Source organism: Hoplias malabaricus, chromosome X2 (assembly GCF_029633855.1).
Source record: "Hoplias malabaricus isolate fHopMal1 chromosome X2, fHopMal1.hap1, whole genome shotgun sequence".
Taxonomy (NCBI): Eukaryota; Metazoa; Chordata; class Actinopteri; order Characiformes; family Erythrinidae; genus Hoplias; species Hoplias malabaricus.
The window spans coordinates 2,467,481-2,489,072 of NC_089819.1; the positions used below are offsets into that span (position 1 = coordinate 2,467,481).

The window sequence follows — 21,592 nt, forward strand, 5'->3', positions numbered from 1 at the left end:
CCTTTCACTGTTGATTCTTCACTCTACTCAGTGGAGACAGTGCAAAGTCACCCTCAGCTGTTGCTGGAGAGTTTGCAGCGCTGTCAGGATGTTGTCAGTGAGACAAGCATCTCCGTGCCTGTACTCCACTGGCCCGAGAACACGTCCAAGACCACATCCACATCTCTTGACTGTGTGTAGCCTCTGCCGCCCGTGTGACCTCTGTGCTCAGTGTTTGTGCCGTTGGACTCATTCCTGTTAGTGATGCATGATATGAAAGTGGCCAATAAATATCATCTGCTGATAAATCGACTAAAACTTTGGAATTATGTTAACTGTGGGTTTCCTCCGGGTGCTCCGGTTTCCACCCACAGTCCAAAAACAGATGTTTGTACGTGGATTGGCAACTCAAAAATGTTAATAGGTGTGAGTGTGTGAATGTATGAGTGTGTGTCACCCTGTGAAGGGCTGGCGCCCCCTCCAGGGTGTGTTTCTGCCTTGTTTCTAGTGATTCAGGGTAGTCTTCAGAACCATCGCAATCCTGAATTGGATATAAGGGGTTACAGATAATGAATGAATGCCTGTCATAAACTCTGCATTAATTTTGGGTAACGATTATTGGCCATGTAATTTCATATCAATGCACCCCTAATTTGTGTTGTTGAATTAATTTAATGTTGCTTTGTTTTGTGCTTTTTAGCTTTACCCATACCAGAACAGATGAACCACTACATTTACGTGCTGAAATTAAGCTCAGTTTTTCTGAAAATGTTTGTGAAAATCAGGTTGTGCAGTAATTTTTAAGTGAAATTCAAACATAAGCCAGGTGCGTTAAGTGCTGAAAAACTTCACTTTAGGTGATTAATTTGAAATTTAACATTTTCAGGCTCAGTTGCAGTGTGCTGTAATATGCATCTTCAGGAAGGAAGACCATACGGTTTACCATAGATATCCATATAAAGTGCATCATCTCTTGTTCCTAATCATGGTGATAATGTCTGTGCATCTATTTCTGCTTGTAAACAAATACAGGTGGATTGAGCTATGATGAGTTGCAGTGCTTAAATCAGCCGTAACATCCTTATAAATTAACAGATTTTAAACAAGTTTTTATTAATATTTATTAATAAACATTATTCAAATATACATTTTTATTCAAAAACCATTGGTGTGTAAACAGTGTAGATGTCATTAAGCAGTGACAAACAGACAAGATGCCAATTTGGTCAGAGAGGGACCGTTTCATAGCTAGAAAACATTAGTCTCCACTCTCCTGATCGGTTAAATCTCCCAAAATGTGGGAATTGTGCAGCTAGAAGAGTGAATAAATGGGGGTTTAGTTGCCTTGTGTAGCTTGCATAGTGAACAATTCAAGGTTTGTGTACCAAACATTGTGTTTGAACAGGGCTTAATCGCACCAAGTTGCTCATTGAGTGAAGGGTGCAGTGTTTAACTGCCCGATGTAGCTTGCTGAGTGAACTCTGTTGGGTTTCATCTTGCAGTATCTCGAGAAGAGACAGTAATGTTATTTGTGTGAAGTTCTCTAGTAAACTTATCAGTGCATTATATCACCTTACAGGAAAGACAGGCTGTTTGTAAGAAAACAGTGCACCCCTGGAAGTGGTGATTTGTGAAATAACGTGTGTGGTTTGAGACGTTGCCAGAATGTATGAGCTGTGGGTGTTCCTGTCTGGCTGTGAGCGAAAAAGAAAGACGGAGCGTTTCTGTTGAGGTGACCTTGTCTCTCTGCAGTTTGTCTCTGCTCATTTCTGTGATAGATTTCTAAATTTGGAACAAAACTTTGTCACATTGTCATTTTCAGGTGCTGTAATCATTTTCAAAGATTCTCAGCTTTTTCCGTACTGTGGTATACATTGTTATCATCATACCACCCAACCCTATCTGGTAGGTACACTATATTGCCAAAAGTATTGGCTCGTCTGCCTTCACATGCATATGAATTGGAGTGACATCCTATTATTAATCCATATGGTTTAATATAATGTCTGCCCACCCTTTGCAGCTATAACAGCCTCGACTTTACTAGGGAGGTATTCCACAAAGTTTAGGAGTGCATTTATGGGAATGTTTGACCATTCTTCCAGAAGCACATTTGTGAGGTCAGATTCTGATGTTGGACGAGAAGTCCTGGCTAGCAGTCTCCACTCTAATTCATCCCAAAAGTATCCTATTGGGTTGAGGTGCAGGCCAATCAAGTTTTTCCTCAGCTTCCGCTGCCCATGCTTTGTCATTTTACATGACCTACTACCTCGTGGCTGAGTTCCTGTCGTTCCCAATCACTTCCACTTTGTTACAATACCACTGACAGTTGACTGACAGTGTAGGAAGGAAATTTCACGACTTGACTTGTTGCACAGGTGACACACTGGAACTCACTGAGCTTCTGAGAGCAACCCATTCTTTCACAGATGTGAGTAGAAGCAGTCTCCATGTCTAGGTGCTTGGTTTTATACGCCTGTGGCCATGGAAGTAATCGGAAGACTTGAATTCAATTATTTGGGTGGGTGAGTGAATACTTTTGGCGATATAGTGTATTAGGTGTACAAATTCGTTTCAGAGCATTTTTGTGTAATGTATAATTGTGATTGCAAATTAAGACATTCTCCAGCTATGTTGAAATTTTTTAACTGTTTAATTATTTTTTTTAATTGTATTATAGTATTAAATATAACAATTGTCATTTTTTTTTCAACAAAATATGTACTAAAAAAGTAGTTTGAAAAGGGCAAGCAAGAAGGAATTATTCATCACTGCGTTCATTATGAGCTCCACCAAGGAAAAAGCACTGCAAAAGCATGTACATCAATTTATTCTGTTCTTGGGGATCAAAATTTATATGCGAGTCTTGGTTTAGGTGGTTTAAAAAAAAAAGATTATTTCATTATTGTATACAAGAAAGCGTATTTATTCTTAAAGGCAACTCTGTTGACTGTGTAGCCTCTGCCGCCCGTGTGACCTCTCTGTGCTCAGTGTTTGTGCCGTTGGACTCATTCCTGTTAGTGATGCATGATATGAAAGTGGCCAATAAATATCATGTGCTGATAAATCGACGTTATTGTAGACGTTAAAGGCAACATCTACAATACTGGTAAAATACTTTTCTCTCATTTGTTTACGTTCAGAAGCGCCAGGATTTTTAAGGTGGAACGGAATGTTTCAGGGAAAAAAATTACTGTTGTTTGCATGTGGCTGAAATTGAACTTGTCTGTAAGTTTTATTTTTTATTTTTTATTTTTTTTTTAATTCACTGTTTGAATTACCACAGAAACTGATTTATAACTTGAGTTGTTGAGTTTTTATAGTACATTCAGTCTCTGTTTACTTTCATGCAGTCTCCTGAATTTAATGTCAGTTCTGCATTAAGTAATCTGAAACAGCAAAATAAGTCAATATCATCCACATATGGAGCAAAAGTAGAGCAATATCCTCATCTCAGTTCATACTTTTCAATATTTGACAGAGACCCTTTTTTTTACGGTTTTGTAACCGTTTATTGTCACTGGGGCTTTGTAAACACATTAGACGGGTTTTGAGCATGCAAACAGACTGGAGAGCCAGCAAATATTGAGGAAACTTTCTCAGAAAAAAAAAAGAGAAAAATACAACATTTAATTTTAGGTTATTTTATTTAAAATTAACTGAAAATTGTCATTTTTAATACTATGCAACAGTTACCACAAAATGACCAAAGGGCAGGAGAGTGTTTGAATTACAATTTATGTTAGACAAAAACACTATACAGCTTATTTGTACACTTAATACATTGAATACCCCAAGGTTGCAGCCCTGTTGACATGCCTGGCTGAACCCAATACATTATATTTGTAAGTATATCTATGGTGTTTGATGTGTGTATTAGCCAACAAACAAAAGTTATGTTAAATTGAGCAAATTATTACATTTTCTGTAGAAAATGGTGGCCCTGACCTTTCCAAAATTAAAATTAGCCTTGTATATGTTTTCTATCTGGCTGTGCAAGCCATTGTAGAATTTATTTATCCTTTTTTTATGTATGGGTACTGTGCAAAGTGCACCCACGTTTAATGTAAGGTGTCACTCATTGTTGCCATGAAGGTTTGTTAATGTCTTGCCTCTCTGTGCATGCATGTGTGGGCATGAGTTTGTGTATGTGTTGTGTTCTGTGTTGTTTTTTTTGACTAGCCTGACTTGTGATAAATCTTGCTGTTTTTGCTACTGATTACAACTCATTGAAGATATTTAAACAAATTAACTCTACCATAATATTTATATTATATTAATAACAATCCACTAAAGAATTCTCAGAGGTAACAGCTTTTGAATTATTGGCCATTGTTTTGGGTTCTTTCATGAGCAATCTGTTTTATATTTGTTAGCTTTCATTAGCATTGTGGTTCCTTTAATAGAGTCTTTATGTATTATTATTAGTCTAAATGGATCCTACCTCAGAAAAGGGCCATGGGTTATCACTAATTGCCTCTTTTGATTGAGTTTCCAGGAACATAATTAGACATAAATAATGGTTTTAAAGCAGTGTTTTTTTATACAGACATTATAATAAAAATTTTAATCTACTATAAACTGTAGTTTACTTTTGTATGTGTAGTTTAAACAGAAATATGTTTTATTTCAAATGTAGATTCTAAATAAACTAGCCAATAAATAGGAATTTCATAAGAAAATTTTACAGGAAAAATCTTTTTTTTTTTTTTTTTAAGACTTTTTTGCTCTAGTCTTCACATCCATCATGCTTTGTATGACTTCAGGAATCAGATCTCAGAATGACTCACAAACAATAACAATGCCAAATTCACCATGTGTTATACCCTGTCCATTTCATTGTGTGTGTGTGTGGCAGTGGCGGATGCTGGTCTTTCAAGGAGGGGAAGTTCAATTTCGGCCTACATCATAAAATGTGTCGGTTTATTTATACGCAAATTCTACCCTCCGTTCCTTTTTAAGAAAATGATCTGTGACCCTGTCGTACCAACAAGGCGTCTTTTCCAGGGACTTGACTAGTGTCCTCTCAATGGCCAGCAGAGCTAGGCTGCTTAAACGGCCTTGGCCCATGTGAAGTGTGTCCCCCTGTGCTCCCACGGATCTTTACACCAAAGGATCGCTCATTCGCTCATTTCGCTGTCAATCAAAAAGGGATTCAACCTCAGACAGATCATCCAATCATCATGCAGAAGCTGAGCGTCCGGGCCAGCCGAGGCCAGCCCACTGCCCCATAGACCCCCAGAGACGCTGAGCGTCCGATGGGTGGGACAAAGCCCAGCATTTATCCAATGACTCGTCTCATTTCGCTGCTTCACTATTGAACTCTGTGGACACTGTTTAAAGCACTGTGAAGTGCGGGAATGATTGAGAGGCAAGCCGCGTCTTTACCAGTGATAAGAAGCTGATTCTGAACAAAGGTTGAGCGCGTTGTAGTGCATATTTATTCAATGACATGTACACACAACAGTATATATTTGATCACTTATTTTTTTACATTTTAGGGGAAGCTGAGCTTTCCTTGCAGTCTTAGAGCAATCGCCACTGGTGTGTGGGTGTGTGGCTATGTTTATGTGCATGTGTCTCTGAGGGCATGTGTGTCTAATGGGCTCTCCTTGTTTCGGCTCACTAGCGGATGTTGTTCAGTCTCATGGTGGTGTCTTCATGGACAGTTCGTACCCCTCCTCCCCCATAACGGCCCCCCAGTGCCGGGGCCCAGTGCGGCGGGCCAGTGAGGTCAGCATTGCCAGCCAGGTCTCAGGGATGGCAGACAGTTACACTGCCTCCAACATAGCCAACAGTAAGTGTGTCCTACTCATGCCCTGTATATCTTTCTCTCTCTGTCTCTGTCTTTTTTCCCCTCCTCTCTCATACATTTGCAGTCACATGAACCCCTTTTCTTTCACACATGCCCTTTACAACACACACTTTTCCTCCAAGCATTTTGGCAAGGCAGACTGAATATTATGTAAATAGAAACAGCTGAGAAAGCTGAGTAAAGACGTTTTTTTTGTTCTGTGTTCTATGTTCATTGTCTTATTTACATGTAAATGCACATATGCATACAGTCCATGCAAAGAGATACTGTAATGAAGTTCAGAGGCATAGTTTTTTTGTTTGTTTTTTTTTCCAGCGTCAAACACATGATAAAATAATATGTATTTACGTTTCTAATGAAAGTTGGTAAATAGGATGGAACACAATTATTTTAATCTTCCCTCAAATATAAATTCTTGAATTCAAGTTTTCTAATGTCTTTTGTCGTAGCTAACGCAAGCCAAGTTAATAAAAGCAAAAAATCCAGCCTTTTGGCCCAACTCGCCTTGACGTCCCAAAAGTTCTTCCCAAGAAGCCCTTCTCCCAAGTTACATAGAAAAGATAAGAACATCTTCTTGCCAGCACCAGAACTAGATCCAGCACCTGATCTAGGACCTGATGCTGAGACAGGTCCATGTTCTCCATTGGGTTTTCAGCGAACCAACACTGCTTCCTTGGATTTTGCCATGTGTGATCTGGTTTCTATGGACTCGCAGCCAGACATTGACCAAGGTATTCAACACCGGACCACAGCCACTGTTGGCTGCCACCTAGAAATCTAACAAACCTTTCTTTTATCTCCAACCCTTCATGATCATTGTATAGGACAATCCAAAGGGGAAACACAACCCACAGTTTCCACAGTTATTTACAAAGTTTGTCCAAGATGTGTTGACTTTTTGATGAGATTTTGGTTATTTAACTCACCATAAGCCTCTTCGGTTTGTAGTCTGTTATTAAGATTTTTCCTTATGTCATAAAGGTATAGTTTGTTTCACTTCTTAGATCAGTGGTCACGAAGGAGAAAGCACGGAGATCTTTTTCACAGCCCTGAAAAGAAGCTTCTGTCATAACTCAAGAACTTACCTAAACTCTCATTCAGAAACTTGGGTGATGGATAGCTGTCTTTCTTGCTATATGGAGTGCTGCTTTCTTGTGGATCTTATACCTAATATTCACTGAGAGTTATTGTTAGGAAGCATGATTTCCTAAATTTACCTTGGGTGTATGAAACAGTGGGGCCTGGAGTCTATCTTCTTGCCTTGTGTCACAAATGCTTTGGCTGCTGAATAATATATTAATACAACACTAAACTAATCAAAGTGTCTGTCAGAATCTTTAAGCAAACAACACAGAATTCAAGTTCATGTTTTAATCAAAACCTGAATAAATAAGCTACCTTTCCTTAATGGACCCATTTTATACCGTTTCATTAAGTTTTTCTGAGAATTCTGATACTTCAAGAAGTGGCAATTTAAAAAAATATTTCTACAGTGTGTTTAAAAGAAAAACCGTGTTGCAACTGAACAAAGCTGGTTTTTCTAAGACTTGCTACATGAATTGTTCATTATTTCAGAAATGCAATATTTCAAGCATTGTGTCATTTTACAAGAGTGCCAATCTTTCGCAGGAAAAACAAAAAAAATGATCTGGGATTTAAATTGAGAAAAACATCGAGCTTTATCTATTTTTAATATTGTATTTAACTCCTGTGTAACTAAGTTTACAAATGTAAAATGAGTCCATGCTTCTAACTTTTCCTTTAGTATGTTTATTGTTTTGGGATATGCTGGTTGCCTTGTAGTTTTTTCCCAAATTTTTAACAAAGGGTAAGATGCAAAGTCTATACCAAAACAAGATTGGGCAGAATGTGAAATGCTGTTGAAACCTGAAAGCAGTTATTTTTATTAATATATATCTGAAAGCATAATATTTAGGCATTTTTTCCTTTTATATTTTTTCCTTTCTCTTCAGCTGTACAACTGTACAGGGCCTATGTCATATTGTGCAAACTTTGCTCTATAATTATGCAACTACACATAATGTCACTTGGTGCTGTCATGAACACACATTGCACTGGAAAGAGCAAGATGGATAAAATTCTTAAAATAATTTACTGAGGAACCTTGCTTTTAAACTGATGCATATTTGCAAAGTGCAGAGCATTGAGACATCTTTTCTCATAAAGGTAAAGGCTTTTCCTGGATGATTCTTAGCAAGATTGCATCACCTGTGTCATTTTTTTTCTTCAATCATTACATTATACTGTTTCCTAATTTTTAATTACCCCTGAGACAAACATTTATAACAAATATAAATAACAATGATGAAATTCATCGTAGAACCATTAAAATTCTGTTTTTATTAAAATTTACAAAGTACTGCTTTCTGTTTGTACTTGCATTAGACATAATGTCCCAACCTTTTTAAAAACTGAGGTTTGTGTAGTGGAATGTCTAATAATAGTAGCATATTAATATCCCAGCCACCACACCCATGTTTTGTCCAATATTGGCCCCACACATGGATGACATCTAGTATCCAAGCTTAGGACCAGGATGACATCTGGGCAGCTCACCCAACAACACTACATTTCTCTAAATTTAGAAAAACCCACTCTTGGCCACATTGGCCATATATGGAGATTTAAAGGGCTATCCACAGTTCTGTGACATAGACAGCCCACCAGGGTTCTATGAAGAACCCATGTCCATCTTCAACTCAACTAACCCATATTCAACACTTATGGCCTGTACTAAGGGTGTGCTGGTTGGGATTTAATATAATTAATTTGTATATGATTGTTAAATTGGGCGGCACGGTGGTGCAGCAGAGAGGTGTCGCAGTCACACAGCTCCAGGGGCCTGGAGGTTGTGGGTTCAATTCCCGCTCCGGGTGACTGTCTGTGAGGAGTTGGTCCGCGTGGGTTTGAATGAATGATTGTTAAATTGATTGTTTATGTATTAACTAATTTCTTTCACGCGCTGGCAGTGTAACCTGTGAACAACTGGTTCTGATAGAAGACTGACTTCTTTGCACCCTTTTAATAGTTGCTGCCCGCTGGTGGGGTACTAAGCGTCTGGACTTTGCACTTTACTGCCCTGATGCCCTGACAGCTTTCCCCACTGTGGCATTGCCCCATCTTTTCCATGCTTCGTATTGGGAGTCCACAGATGTTGTGTCGTTCTTGCTGAGACAGGTGAGCTCAAAGCAAAGGTGGTATTTCTGTATGGTTACACTATGCTGTGTTATGTCATTTAAATTAAGCAATCCATCTTTTTTTGAAACATGAATGTAAAAGTTATGGCTCTTGTTTGTTTTTCTGTGTTAGATTTTCTGTTCGCTGTTTTAGTTGTTGGCCAGAGTTAAAGGACAGTGAGAGAATTCTCAAATACCACACAGACAGAAATACTTGAGTCATAACCACATTCGCAGAGTTATCATTGAAAGGGATGAGGACACAACTCTACACACAAATGTTCCCTCAGATTAATGTAAACATAGTAATACATGCAGGTGCGTTTCAATAAATTAGATCCAATGAAAGGATCTTACAGCCAATGAAAACCCATAAGTCATTATCTCAGAAAATTAGAATAAACAACTCAAAACACCTGCAACTCCTAAGCTTTTAAAAGTGTGCCTTAGTCTGGTTCAGTAGTCTACACAATCATGAGGACGACTGCTGATTTGACAGATGTCCAGAAGGCAGTTATTGACACCCTCCTGCTGTATCCAAACATATTAATGGAAAGTTCAGTGGAAGGAAAAAGTGTGGTAGAAAAAGAAGCATCTTACCTGGGCCAAAGAGAAAAAGGACTTGAATGTTGCAAAGTGGTCCAAAGTCTTGTTTTCAGATGACAGTAAATTTTACATTTAATTTGGAAATCAAGGCCCCAGAGTCTGGAGGAAGAGTGGAGAGGCACACAATCCAAGCTGCTTGAGTCTAGTGTGAAGTTTCCACAATCAGTGATGGTTTGGGGAACCATGTCATCTGCTGGTGTTAGTCCACTGTGTTATATCAAGTCCAAAGTCAGTGCAACCATCTACCAGGAAATTTTAGTGCACTTCATGCTTCCCTCTGATTACAAGCTTTATAGAGATGCAGATTTCATTTTCTAGCTGGACTTAGCTTCTGTCCACACTCGCAAACTCGCCTGACCTAAACTCCATAGAGAATCAATGGGGTGTCACTACCAAAGCAACCTGGAATTCCATTGCAGTGCCACAGGCCGATCGCCTCCATAGCATGCCGCATTGATGCAGTACATCATGCAAAATGTGCCCCAACCAAGTATTGAGTGCATATACTGTACATACTTTTCAGTAGGGCAACATTTCTGTATTAAAAATAAAGATATTAATTAGTTTTATATAATATTCTAATTTTCTGAGATAATGACTTTTGGTTTTCATTGGCCGTATGCCATAATCATCAACATTAAAATAAATAAACAATTGAAATAGATCACTCTCTTTGTAATGAATCTATGTAATATGAGCTTCACTTTTTGAATTGAATTACTAAAATAAACTTTTTGATGATATTCTAAACTATTGAGATGCACCTGTGTAAAATAATAAATGCATAAATGTAAATACACATAATTCTGATTAAATTTGTATGTGAAATTAATTATAAAATGAATCATTACTATGCATATAATCGATATAAATGTAATCTTAAATATAGCAATTATATTCAGTATTTTTTATTATTATCATGTCACATTTGTGCCACTGATTATTCGGACTGCATTTAAATTATTCCTGAAATGGCACTTATTTATTAGCTTTTTTATTTTAATTAATAAAAATAATCACACAGAAAAACAGTGGGGGTGTTCATGTGGGATTTATTATCAGATGAGCACTTAGTGTGGTGCGTAGATCATTCAGTCCGGTATTTTCCTCAGAGGAAGAGAGAGAAAGACACTCACGTGAAGAAAACACAGACTAACTCCAACATATTTAATCCAGTCCGAACTGGGAAGTAACTGCATATTAATAGTAAAAACTGGAACAAACATGTTAATGTCAAAATGAGTATTAGTAGTTAAAATATCTACAAATGTCAAACAGGAATCTTACACAAAATTCTCTCTAATAGACAGAGTCCCTCAGAGCATAGAAAATAAGGTGTTTTACACTAAACAGATATGACAAGCATGATTAACTTGCTGTCACTGAATAACACCAAGGATAGTCTTTGGCTAACTTTTGCAGGCTGAGCTGAAGTTATAATGGCTTAAACAATAGCTTGATTGCTGTTATGACATTTTATCTGCATATCACAGATAAATCAAATAATGTTGTGTAGAATTACAGTTGAAGGAATGAGTATGCAGTGTGCGAGCACTCAAATTTTCCTTAATGAAATTAGCCAGAATTCTGTGTTGTCTGTGTGAGAGAAGTGTTATTATTGATAATTATTACATGCTTATGTTTTATAGACATACTCACCACCACTGTTTTTGCTGGTGTTTCCACCTTAGGTCATGAGGCATGAGAATTCCAGTATTTTGGAGCTGGATGGCAAAGAGGTGTCTGAGTTTACACCATCTAAGCCACGTGAGAAATGGCTGAGGAAGAGAACTCACGTTAAAATTCGAGTGAGTAGCTTGGTGAAAAATCACAGGCTAAAAAAAACATGCTATTTCAGTTTCTTAATATGGCTACAACCAAAAGAGTTTATCTTCTGCATAATTCTTGTTTGACTGACAGAATGTGACGGCCAATCACAGAGTAAATGATGTAGTGTTTACAGAGGATGCACAGAAGGTTGTGACGGGACGCTTTATGTATGGACCGCTCGATATGGTGACCTTGGCTGGTGAGAGGGTGAGATGTTGAACCATTATTCATTTCAGTTCAACTCAGATTTATTTACAGACTGCTTTGTACAGCTCATATGTTCACAAAACAGCTTAATGGACTATGGGGTTCTAGCCACAAGTGAACAAGCAGAAGGAGAAGAAGCAGGGAAAAACGTTGGAATGTAATCAAGACTCAAATGGAGAATAAGTATAACAATAATGGATATGCAAACAGGAAATAGAATGTTTGATTTGGATATAAGTGTATAGATTAGCAAATGATAAAAAGTGACTACTATTAGAAAAGTAACATTGAGAATAAGGAAAAAGTCCAAGGAAGCCAATGACAACTTTTAGCAGCCTATTAGAGTGAGAATAAGAAGTAAATTCAGAAAAACTAGACACTACTGTAAGGTTTATTATCACATGATAGTGTGAGTATTTTAAGAGCTATGGTAAGAAAGTATTTTGAAACATAACATTATGACCACCGCCTTGTTTCAACACTCACTGTCCAATCTCTGAGAACCACTGATCATACAGGATCTGTTGCTTTGTATGCACTAATTGCCCCCTTTCACCATGTTCTTCAATGGTCAGGACTCCCACACAGCAGGTATGATTTGGGTGGTGGATCATTATCAGCGCTGCAGTGGCACTGATGTGGTGGTGGTGTGTTAGTTTGTGTTGTGCCTGTATGAGTAGATCAGACACAGCAGTGCTGCTGGAGGTTTTAAAGCCCTCAGTGTCACTGCTGGAACAAGCATATTACACCAGCCAACAGCATCCTGTGTCCACTTTTGAAGGACTAGAGAATGACCAACACACACTGTGCAGTGACAGATGAGCCACTGTCTCTGATTTTACGTCTACTCGGTGGAACAACAAGTAATGTGTGTCTATTAGAGTGTACAGCGAGTGGATACAGTGTTTAAAAACTCCAGCAGCACTGCTGTGTCTGATCCACTCATTCTAGCACAACACGCTTATACACCACCACCAGGTCAGTGGCAATGAATAAAGTATACAGAGCAGAGGCGATTGCTCTAAGACTGCAAGGGAAGCTCAGCTTCCCCTAAAATGTCAAAAAATAAGTGATCAAATATATACTGTTGTGTGTACATGTCATTGAATAAATATGCACTACAACGCGCTCAACTTTTGTTCAGAATCAGCTTCTTATCACTGGTAAAGACGCGGCTTTCCCGCAGTTTCACGGTGCTTTAAGACGCTCAGCGTCCACAGAGTTCGCACGAAGTGCAGCGAATAAATGCTGGGCTTTGTCCCGCCCATCGGACGCTCAGCGTCTCTGGGGGTCTATGGGGCAGTGGGCTGGCCTCGGCTGGCCCAGACGCTCAGCTTCTGAATGATGATTGGATGATCTGTCTGAGGCTGAATCCCTTTTTGATTGACAGCGAAATGAGCGAATCAGCGATATTTTGGTGTAAAGATTCGTGGGAGCATTACATTTTTTATTTTACATTTTTTATTCTGTTCTGAGTTGAACCGGAGACTTTCTTAATCCCCTTAGAGGCATTTTCTTTGTTAAAAAACGACTAGCGACAAATCAAGCTTCTATTTCTGGTGGGTTTTTTGTAGCTGCTTGTGTTTGGAGACTGACTTCTATCACTCTTTCTGACTTCTATCGCAGTTTCTGTCCAGCGTGTGCTGCTGAGCCCCTCCACCGTCACAAAGCACTCACAGGCGGACACACTTCACATGAGCCAAGGCCGTTTAAGCAGCCTAGCTCTGCTGGCAATTGAGAGGACACTAGTCAAGTCCCTGGAAAAGACGCCTTGTTGGTACGACAGGGTCACAGATCATTTTCTTGAAAAGGAACGGAGGGTAGAATTTACGTATAAATAAACCAACACATTTTATGATGTAGGCCGAAATTGAGCTTCCCCTCCTTGAAAGACCAGCATCCGCCACTGATACAGAGCAACCAGCGGAGTGAGTGTAAAACCAAAGAGGTGGTCATAATGTTATGGTTGATTGGTGTCTGTTAGTAGCAGTGTTTTGCAATATATTTGAGGTTTGATTAGTAGTAAATGAAGCATTGATAATTCCAGAATAATATGATCAGACTTTTTGTGAGGCTGCGGTAATCTTGACCCAGTGAAAGCTTTTACTGGAACATCCAGCAAGTAGGGCATTGCAACCGTCCAAACTAGAAGCAATGAAATCATAAACCATTCTCCAGCATCTTGTAAAAATAGTGCCCTTCTGCACTCAGCAATATTTCAAAGATGAAGAAGCACTATTCGGGTAATATAACACTGTCCTCCATTTTAATTAACTGACGTTTCAGGTTCTACTTTTGAGACTCTATTTTTTGAGCCTGTCTAATAAAGTATTGTGATCTGTTACTATTTTCACTAGTGCTGTCTATGTGCTGTGATTAATTCTAAATTCACAATGAAATTGATCATATATGCGATTCCTATGCCAGTAAAAGCATGTTGGTTGTGTCATAGCTTTATCTTTAGTCTTGAATGTGAAAGGAAAAAAAATTAATAGGGCTATTTTGATATCTCACAGGGATCAAGGTCTAGTTTTGTGATGAATCACTGATTATTTAAAAATTATAGGTTCAACTGTTAAAAGGATGAGAAGACTTTCTTATTGGCTGTAAAGACAGTTATTTTTGTTTTTTCTGTTTACTTGAGTATATTGTAGGTATTGAATCTAACCCACATCAATATGTGTGCGTGTGTATGTAGGTGGATATACACATTATGATGCAGCCACCTTCAGGAGAATGGGAATATCTTAGTACAGAGGTGACCAACAGCAGTGGCCGTGTGTCTTATATAATTCCAGAGCCAGAAGGCAAGAGACTTGGTGTTGGAGTCTACCCAATTAAGATGGTAGTCAGGTAAGATGATCTTATAAAATGATGAGCTTGCAAGCTAAACCATAAACAGCTAAAATGTTTATTTGAATTTTCTAAAAGCATTTTTTGGATACTAGTCTTATTGAAATCAATTATTATTATGTTATGATATTGTTTCTCTTCAACAGACATTGATAAATTCTCTACAATAATGCAGTGCATCAGCTTTTAAGAAGTTATGTCGCCCTTTATTAGTATTTACTTGATGTTATGGCAGTTCAGAAAAAAAGTGTTCTGGAAATGGGGTTTTATTTTAAGGCCATTCAAAATCTGCTTTGGTATTTTATTACAAAAGTATTAATAATAATAATAATAATAATAATAATCTGCTTTTAAAATTACAGAAATAAATAAGCAGATGTTTTCAAAAGTACCTTAAAATTAAATGTTTTTTTATACTTCCCAGACAGTGTGCCTATTTTAACGTACTTATGAAAACATCTGCTTATTTTTTTCTGTAATTTTTAAAGCAGAATATTATTTTTATTTATTTTTTTAGTACCAAAATTGGGTTCAAAATACAGATGCAGATTTTGAATGGCCTTAAAATACAAACCCCATTTTCAGAACAGTTTTTTCTGAAATGCCATAACATCAGGAATCTGATTTGTTCATAGTCTTGCAAGCAAAGATAGATCTAGCCTCCTTTGCCTTTATGCCAAAGAGTTGAAAAGAGAACATTTCTCGATACAAAATGGAAAATAATTTAGGTCATTCATTATCTACCGTGCACAATATGGTGAAAATATTTAGGAAATCTAACGACATCTCTGTCTGTGTTAATTAAGACCAGACACAACTGTTGAATAAGAGTTACCTTCAAGCTCACACACAGCACTGCCTGAGGGCTCAGGAGTACTTAATAAAACTGTTGTCAATTAACACACACTGCCACTGCACAGAAAAAAATGCAACCTGAATCCCTGTTCTGCAATCACATCTGCAGAAACGCTTCCAGGTTCTCTGGGCCCAAGCTCATCTCAGACTGTTGTCGGATGAATCCACATTTAAGATTGTTTTTAGAAAAACTTTACATTTTTCTTTGCCAAGGACAAAAGACACCATCAAATCTATTATCAGAGACAGGTATGCAAGCCAACTTCTCTTATAATACGGGAATGATGGTTTCTAAATTTGTTTCTATTTACAAAATAAGCTTACCGGACAATAATTTAGTCACCTGTGAATGAAATCTACCCGATAACGTGTAACAAGTCACAAAATCCAAGTTAGAGTCACATCACAAGTCCTAAAACATGCAGGGCAACTAATTTTTTTTCCGGGGCAGTTGGTCATTTAAAATATTGGGAATCCATTTTAAATCTTAACAGGCATTTGGTCATTTAATATTCTGTACACAGGGCTTCTAAATGGCAGTTTTAAAAATGAAATAGACTGAAATGTTCATATGCCATATCACTATACCATATTCTTCTTTTTTTTCTTTTTTTGCAGAGGTGACCACACTTTTGCTGACAGTTATCTGACCGTGCTTCCTCCTGGCACTGAATTTGTGGTGTTCAGCATTGATGGCTCTTTTGCAGCTAGTGTGTCAATCATGGGCAGTGATCCTAAAGTTCGGGCAGGTGCAGTGGACGTGGTCAGGTATGGCAGCTCAATCATGCACATAGCACGCTTTAATCGACAGTGGTATAGATCAGTAGTTTACTTTAAATTACATTGCTTTTAAGTTAATCAATGTGTAGTATTTATTTCACAGACATATTTTTATTTAAGTAATCTTACACAAAGTCAAAGTTGTATGCATGTATATGGAAGTAATCATTTGGCTTTACATTTTTCTGAGAAGTTTATATTCATATACTTGATCATCACATGTCCATAATTAACTCCCTCATTGCACTTGTCTTTGCTTTCTCACTTACGACGCTGTTTGCAGACACTGGCAGGACCTGGGCTACCTGATCATTTATGTGACTGGTCGGCCAGACATGCAGAAGCAGCGAGTGGTGGCCTGGCTTTCCCAGCATAACTTCCCCCACGGCATCATGTCTTTTTGTGAAGGTCTAGTACATGACCCACTTCGCCACAAAGCCATCTTCCTTAAGACACTCATCAATGAGGTGTGTATGTGCTGTAGGGCCAGAATAATATAATGTTGCTTTTAAAGTGATATTCTCTTCAAGGTTCAGATCTGTTCACAGCTAAATTAAAATAAATCTATTTGTAAATATCGGTGCTTCTTCTATGGAATTTTTCTGGTACAAATCAAGCTGTAGGTCATTTGCCAGTCATTTGAAGAGATATCCTACTTGTTTCTTGAAACTTAGGATCTGCATGGTGACATGCTGTGATGGGTAACAAAATATTCCAAAAGAATTTACACAGCATGGCAGCATATCCCATAGTGTTGCTGCCACACAGATTCAGGGTCCTTGGTTCAACTGGATGACTATCGGTGGAGTTTGGTGTGCTCCCCCCTGTGTCCATGGAGCCCCTGGATCTGCTGCCTTTATCTATGGGGGAGCATTAACTACCAAAAGCTAAACTAAATAAAGTAGTTTTTCGCCTAGATTTGAAGATTGCAATTGTGTCTGAGTCCCTTTATAAGAAAAAGCTCTTCCCCTAGCTGAGGCCTTCTGAATTCTGGGAATTTTTAAAAATCTCTGTACTCTGTGATATGAGTAAACTTGGAGGCTCTTAATAGGAAATAATATTTGAAGGTATTCAGGAGAGTGCCCATGTAGAGCTTTGTACGTGGCTGCAGCATTTTGAACTAGTTGAAGTTTACTTAAATTTCTGACAGTAGTGCGTTACTATAGTCAAGCCTTGAAGTAACAAAGGCATGTACTAATGTTTCTGTGTCCTGCAGGGATAAGGCATTTCTAATACTGCCTATGTGCTGATTGAATGATAAATCCAGGTCAATTATGATTTTTTGCTGCTGAACCAGGTTTAACTGGAACGTCAGCAAGATTTAAAATTAAGTCTGATCATTTATTTCTTGACATTTTTGACCCAAAAGCAGGACCTCTGTTTTGTTGCTGTTTAGAAGGAGGAAGTTACACATCATCCAGCCTTTCACGTCTTTTACACAGTCTTCTATTTCTTTAATCTTTGTTTGTCATCGGGCTTGGCTGATGTGTATATTTGCGTCTGTGTAACAGTGAAAGGTAATGTCATGGTTTCTTATAACTGTGCCTAGGGGTAACATGTATAATGTAAATTATACATTATACAATATGCGATTAATGTTACCATTGCTGTTATTGGGTTTTCGAAAGCCCACACCTCTCATAATTAGAGACAGTGTTTTGCGACGTCACCAGTTTCATTTCAGGGGTGCTAGAGGAAAAGCTACCAATGACCAGGAACCAAAAGCGAGTAGAGTCAAGTAGAGTTCTCGGGTGCAAGAATACATATAAGAATAAAATTATTTGATCATATCCACTTTCTTGTTTTGTGTAGATCCAGGTTAATGGTAACCCTGTTTTTGTGTCTTATAGGCTCAAATGAAAGCTTGTGCAGGTTACGGCTCCACCAAAGATATCTCTGTATACAGCTCCATTGGCTTGTCTCCTTCTCAGATCTATATTGTTGGTCGACCCTCTAAGAAGATGCAACATCAATGCCAGGTAGTTCTTCCACTCTCATATACACAAGCTTTTTAGATTTTGTAAGAAAGTTACATATGTAAGAATATTTAGGCAAACCAAAAAAGTACAGTATGATTTAAATTAAAAAAAAAAATAATAATAATAATCAGTGGGTTCTATAATATAAAAACTATTTACTCTCAGATGCATGTATAAAATGTCTCTAATATGATACTGGTTAGGGTTGGGTATAACGATTATGACATGTCTGGGAGGTCCAATTGTCTTTTCTGCTTGGTTAGTACATGGTAAAATAATGTGGATGTAGGAGAGCCACAAGGAGGAGGCACTGTGGGAGCTCACTTGACTGGTGATGTCATGGGTGTGGCAAAAAACACAAGCCAAGTAGCTCACCATACTTGTGAGTTTGGAGTAATATCCAGTCGAAGCAAAGCTGTAAACTGACAAAGACCCTTCAGTTGATTTTGAGCTCATTGTTATATGAGGCTTTATCTTCTAAACGTGTGTGATTTGAGCCTCAGTTAGCTGGAACACAATCAGTGTTGTGGTGTTTAGCATCTTAGCTCACTGGCTAGCTGTCTGTCTTTATTTCAAGTTTCTCTTAGTACAGAACTAGTCACTCCACTTCGCTCTCTCATGCATGAGTTTTTATTGTCAACTCGTATGTTGAACAGATTCCAGCTGAACAAATGATTTGTTGGAACCTGTTTATAAATTGCATGCTCATACCTACACTATCAGGTTACATTAGAGGTACGTTATCGTCACTAAATGTACGAACGGTGTAAAAGTAGCTTTAAAGGTACAACAGTGATTTTAAAGTCTAGTTTTGTTCTCTAAAGGTACATTACATTCTCTCCTCCAGAAGGAGAGGTGAATATTTGTGATCTTTCATTATAGAATTTTGTAAAGAAATTGCAACTCTTTCTTACTTCCAGTTCATAACAGATGGCTACGCAGCCCACCTCTCTCAGCTTGAGTACACGCAGCGCTCTCGTCCAGCCAAGGCCAGCAGCACACGCATGGTTCTGCGCAAGGCCAGCTTTGGTCTCGGCGCCAATACAGACTTCCTGCGCAAGCGCAACCACGTCCTCCGCAGCATGTCTTCTCAGCCAGCTCCCAGCTCTCCCACAAGTGTCCACGTGAAGCCAGAGCGCACACAGAGCCAGTCAGATGGTGAACGGACACAGACGGAACGGGCAGAGCGAGGCCCGGCCCAGCGAAGTATGAGTTTGGCTGCTGGCTGCTGGGGGCGCAGTGGAACTTCCAAAATGGAGTCGCGCTCTTTCCACCACAAAAGCTAGAAGAAAGTATCAAATGACGTGCAAGGAGTAGAAGGGAAAGAGAGGAAAGGCGACAGAAGAAAGAACAAAGCTATATACGTATACGAGGCCTAGGAAAACAAAGTTTAGGTTTCAGTCCATTTTTCAGACTAATCTCTATTTGCCCCATCTCTGATATTCTGAGAAAAAGTTTGCTCACACCATTTCACGAGTTAAATAATGACCATCATTTTTGACAGAAAATGTAAAGAATTGAGCAGCCAGTGGTGTCTTTTGCTGTTGAAAACGCATTAAAATGATTGCATATGGTAACTGACCATAGAGATTAGACTGAAAAAATGTAAAATCTTAGGTATTTTTTAAGAAACAAATGCTCACATTTACTTACACAAGATGACCAGATGATTGGTCCAAGTATAACAGTGGTGTGTGGACAGCAGTAGACCCCTATGGTGCTACAAAATATGTACAGTAAGTAAATCCACCATGAACAAAGACCGTATTTATGCAGTCCACCGGACTCTAATGGGCCTTGTTTTAGCCGAGTCTGCCAAATCATGGACATGTGGAAACCGGGTTACTTCATTTATTGTGTCTCATCTTCACACTATACTGTAAATCGTCCATTTTCTTTTTAAATACGTTGAACCCCATAACAAATATTGCACAAAACCTCAAACCCAAGCAAGACCGGTTGCTTAGTTTTCCACTTTTACTTCTGAAAAAAAAATCAATGTTTTTAAAATTATTTTAAGTTAACACGATTTCATTCACATTATCCACTTAAAGAAGCTGATTTCTGATAACTCATATTCATCATGTCTGTGAGACTGTTGGTTGTCAATTTGTACGAGTGCACAAGAGAGAGAGAAAGTGAGTGTGTTTTGGGATTATTGCATCTGTTTATTTAGATTTATAGTTGAGTATTTTAACTTCAAAGTATCAGTTTTACCGTGTAAAACTGTTCATCTGTTGTGTTGTCCTGTACGGGAGATCCTTTGAAAATGTAAGTAAATATGCACAATGGGACTTTGACTGTATAATTATAATGTGGCATTTGGACACCGCTGTACAAAACATCAACATTGGATTCATTGTTCTTTTGGGCCATTTCATATTGAGGTTGTTACTTTTTTTTTTTAATGATTTCCTTGAGTGTTTTCTGCTTCTTTGTTCAGCAGAGTATTTTTTGTTTGTTTTTGCTGCACTATATGGTAACTCTATTCCCAATATATATTTATATGCAATTATTAGTGAAAACCGGTAGATTCTATATATCTTTCAGCTGGTAGAATATTTTTGATGTTGCTTTGCTTTCATGCCATAGAAGTGCACTAGTATCATAAAAGGCTTGAGCAAAGTTTTTTTCAGTTGTCACAAGCGCTTTTAGATCTTTTCCTTGGCTGCACATGAAGCGGTGGGTGTGCTTTGATGTTACACTGCATATGGTGACATGTTTGTATATCATCAGTTTGCAAGTTCATAAATAACGAAACAAAACATGGTCAATATTGTGTAGATAATGTAAAAAGTGTAAATGTGTTCCATGTTGGATTGGGACAGTGTGAACGTGTTCTTTAAAATTTTTAAAGGTGATGGATTGTTTGAGGTCTATGAGGCTGAAATAATGTAAATGTGAATTCATAAAGGTTTCTGTACACGTGTTGGGTCTAATACAGGGGTCTAGGACTGAGGGCCAGAGTCCAGCACAGTTTGATAACCTCCCTGCTGTTAATGAACTGTTGAGTTAAATCAGGTATGTTTTAGAAAGGGAAGCACCAAACTGTGGCGTAAACTGCCCCCTCCAGGACCCCTGTTTTACTAAATGGATTTACAGGGAGGTTTAAAAATTTTGTTCAGTAAGTGCCAGATGTGTCAATAACTGCACAAAGATACCAATTGAATCCAAACTCTATTAGTAGTCTGTTTTTATTTTTGCTTGAATGTTTAGTCAGTAGCCTTTATTCAAACATGGTACAGACATGTATCTCAAATTGAAAGCTCAGGCTTCGAAGCTTGCTTTAGTTAATTTAGGTGCAAGGACACCACATTAACAGATGTTTATTTAAATATTTATCCCATATGTTAATAGTTTTCACATAAAATGGACCAAGACCCTCTTCTTCCCCGAGCTTTCTTATTCACACGCCCTGTTTGTAATAAGGCTATTATAAATATAGCACAACTTATTTCAGGATTTAGTCATGTCAGATCAGGTATAATTAA

General features: G+C 38.1%; 1 protein-coding gene across 6 annotated transcripts in view; it reads left to right on the forward strand.

Moving 5' to 3' along the window:
* Window positions 1-21,584, forward strand: part of LOC136676466 (membrane-associated phosphatidylinositol transfer protein 2-like) — a 91,011-nt gene extending 69,427 nt beyond the window's left edge. For 3 of the 6 annotated variants that reach the window (XM_066653516.1, XM_066653517.1, XM_066653518.1), the window contains 10 exons: window positions 5,609-5,776; window positions 6,244-6,525; window positions 8,844-8,992; window positions 11,289-11,405; window positions 11,518-11,634; window positions 14,333-14,487; window positions 15,961-16,110; window positions 16,406-16,589; window positions 17,973-18,101; window positions 19,022-21,584. In XM_066653516.1, coding sequence (XP_066509613.1) covers window positions 5,609-5,776; window positions 6,244-6,525; window positions 8,844-8,992; window positions 11,289-11,405; window positions 11,518-11,634; window positions 14,333-14,487; window positions 15,961-16,110; window positions 16,406-16,589; window positions 17,973-18,101; window positions 19,022-19,387 — 1,817 coding nt within the window. In that variant the 3' untranslated portion in view covers window positions 19,388-21,584. Of the gene's footprint in view, window positions 1-31; window positions 173-5,608; window positions 5,777-6,243; window positions 6,526-8,843; window positions 8,993-11,288; window positions 11,406-11,517; window positions 11,635-14,332; window positions 14,488-15,960; window positions 16,111-16,405; window positions 16,590-17,972; window positions 18,102-19,021 lie in introns of all 6 variants that reach the window. The other 3 variants (XM_066653521.1, XM_066653519.1, XM_066653520.1) reach the window with 3 other exon arrangements.
* Window positions 21,585-21,592: the final 8 nt, after the last annotated feature.